The 2,322-nt window shown below is 45.2% G+C and overlaps 1 protein-coding gene across 1 annotated transcript in view; it reads left to right on the top strand.

The window, feature by feature from the left end:
- TAOK3 (TAO kinase 3) overlaps window positions 1–2,117 on the top strand; it is a 44,123-nt gene extending 42,006 nt beyond the window's left edge. The window contains exons 19-20 of the mRNA XM_036392891.2: window positions 1–61; window positions 593–2,117. The exon at window positions 1–61 is cut by the window's left edge and continues 122 nt beyond it. Of these exons, the coding sequence (XP_036248784.1) occupies window positions 1–61; window positions 593–754 (223 nt within the window). The 3' untranslated portion in view covers window positions 755–2,117. The remainder of the gene's footprint in view (window positions 62–592) is intronic.
- The last annotated feature ends 205 nt before the right edge of the window (window positions 2,118–2,322 follow it).

Raw genomic sequence — 2,322 nt, 5'->3', positions numbered from 1 at the left:
AAGGGAACTCCAGAAGCTGGAGCAACGGGTGTCGCTGCGCAGGGCACACCTGGAACAGAAGGTACCTTCCAGAGGGGATTCTGGGACAAGGGAAGGTGGAGCTGTGCTGGGGGCTGTGCTCCTTGCAGAGGGGATTTTGGGGATACAGGAGCCATGGAGTGTGCTGGGGGCTGTGCTCGTGTCAGAGGGGATTTTGGGGATACAGGGGCCATGGAGTGTGCTGGGGGCTGTGCTCGTGTCAGAGGGGATTTTGGGGATACAGGGGACATGGAGCTGTGCTGGGGGCTGCTGACAATGCTCATGTCAGAGGGGATTTTGGGGACATGGAGCTGTGCTGGGGGCTGCTGACAATGCTCATGTCAGAGGGGATTTTGGGGACATGGAGCTGTGCTGGGGGCTGCTGACTGTGCTCCTTGCAGAGGGGATTTTGGGGGACACAGGCAGAGTGGAGCTGTGCTGGGGGCTGTGCTCCTTGCAGAGGGGATTTTGGGGATACAGGGGCCATGGAGCTGTGCTGGGGGCTGTGCTCATGTCAGAGGGGATTTTGGGGCCATGGAGCTGTGCTGGGGGCTGCTGACTGTGCTCGTTGCAGATCGAGGAGGAGCTCGCCGCCCTGCAGAAGGAACGCAGCGAGAGGATCAAGTTTCTGTTGGAAAGGCAGGAGCGAGAGATTGAGACGTTTGACATGGAGAGCCTGCGGATGGGCTTTGGGAATTTGGTCACATTAGAGTATCCCAAGGAGGACTATAGATGAGGTTAAATTTCTTTGCCATTTAAAAAAAAAAACCAACAAAAAACAAAACAAAAACCAACAAAAACCACAGAAAGCAAACCAAGTAAGGATAAAACTTGCAAACCCAACATTCCCCATGTTGACGGGCGTGCTCTCTCTCTTTCTGTCTCTCTTACTGACATCGTGTCGGACCAGTGCCTGTATATTCTTATCCATCAGGGGCCCCTTTCCCCCGTCACGTCCCGGTGCAGGACAGCTCCTGGCAGTCTTTTCCATAGTATGTCACAGTATTGATGTCTCTGTGCAATGATTAAAAATGTTTCAGTGAAAACTTTGGAGACAATTTTAATGGAGAAAAAAAAAAAACAATATATATATATAAAAAAAAAAGCCACCAAGTGGATGTATGTTGCTTCTGAGCAATCACTCATTTTACCACCAATCAATGAAAGTACAAGCAAAAAAATATTAATAATTAAATGATATCTACGATCCCAGGGGGAGAGAGACTGAATCCGCAGCCTTACCTTAACTAGCTGCTGCATAATTTTATTTTATTTTTATTTTTTTGGTATTTATTCATCAGGAATAATTAAATAATAAAAAAAAGTTTTATTAAAGATTGAAAAAAATTTGATACATTTTACAGAAAAAAAACTTAATCGTGCTGTACATATCAGTGGTGACATATTATTACTTTTTTGGGGGTGGGGAGGGGAGGGTGACGACGTGGTGATTTTTAGGAGAACCATGCCAGGGGCAGCAGGGACAAGCCCTGGCCCCTGGGCATATTCTTGATTGTATCATAATCATTTTCTGCTGTAGCAGAGAATGTGAATACACTTAAATGAGCCCACAGGATCCCAGTAGCACAAATTGGGCTTTGTCAAATCGTGTATTTTGTGTATAGAAGGAATTTAAGGAGAGCTTTTACTTATTTTCATATTGTATTTTAACTGTTTCTCTGATCAAAAATTTTTTTACTTCTTTCCCCCCCTCCCTTCCTGCTCCAGCCACCCCCCACTCTCCAGTTCTGTTCTGGAGCTCAACACTGTCTGTTAGATCATCCCAGCCCTTTTCAGTTTTTCTTTTATTTGTTTTTTTGGGGGGTTTTTTTTTGTTCCTCCCCCAAGTCCACCCCCAACCCCATGATCTTGGTCATAAATATTGCATTATTCACACTTTCAAACTGTGTATTTTCTTACAATAAAAAGAGAAAAAAAAAAGGCTTTACTTCTTTTGCATGCACTTTAAAAAAAAAACCAACAAAAAAAAGGACAAAAAAACCAACAAAACAACAAAAACATTTTTCAGGTTCCAGGGAAGAGCATGAATAACTGTCAGAGCTTTTAATTATATTTGTAAATAAAAGTGTTCATCACAATGCCTGGCTGTGTCATTGTGGGAGGGGTGGCTCGTGGCCCAGCACAGGTGCAAGGTGGGGATGGGGAGGGGACACATTCCACAGGTGTCCCATTCCACAGGTGTCCCTCAGCCTGGGCAGGGCTTGGTTTCCTGGCACTGGAGGTTCTTAGGGTAATGGATTTTTAATTTTTTTTATGTCCTCCTTGCAGCCCAAGCAGTCTCAG

Source organism: Molothrus ater, chromosome 18 (assembly GCF_012460135.2).
Source record: "Molothrus ater isolate BHLD 08-10-18 breed brown headed cowbird chromosome 18, BPBGC_Mater_1.1, whole genome shotgun sequence".
In the NCBI taxonomy this organism is placed as follows: Eukaryota; Metazoa; Chordata; class Aves; order Passeriformes; family Icteridae; genus Molothrus; species Molothrus ater.
The sequence above is the reverse complement of the archived record's forward strand: the minus strand, read 5'-3'. Positions and strand labels throughout refer to the sequence as shown.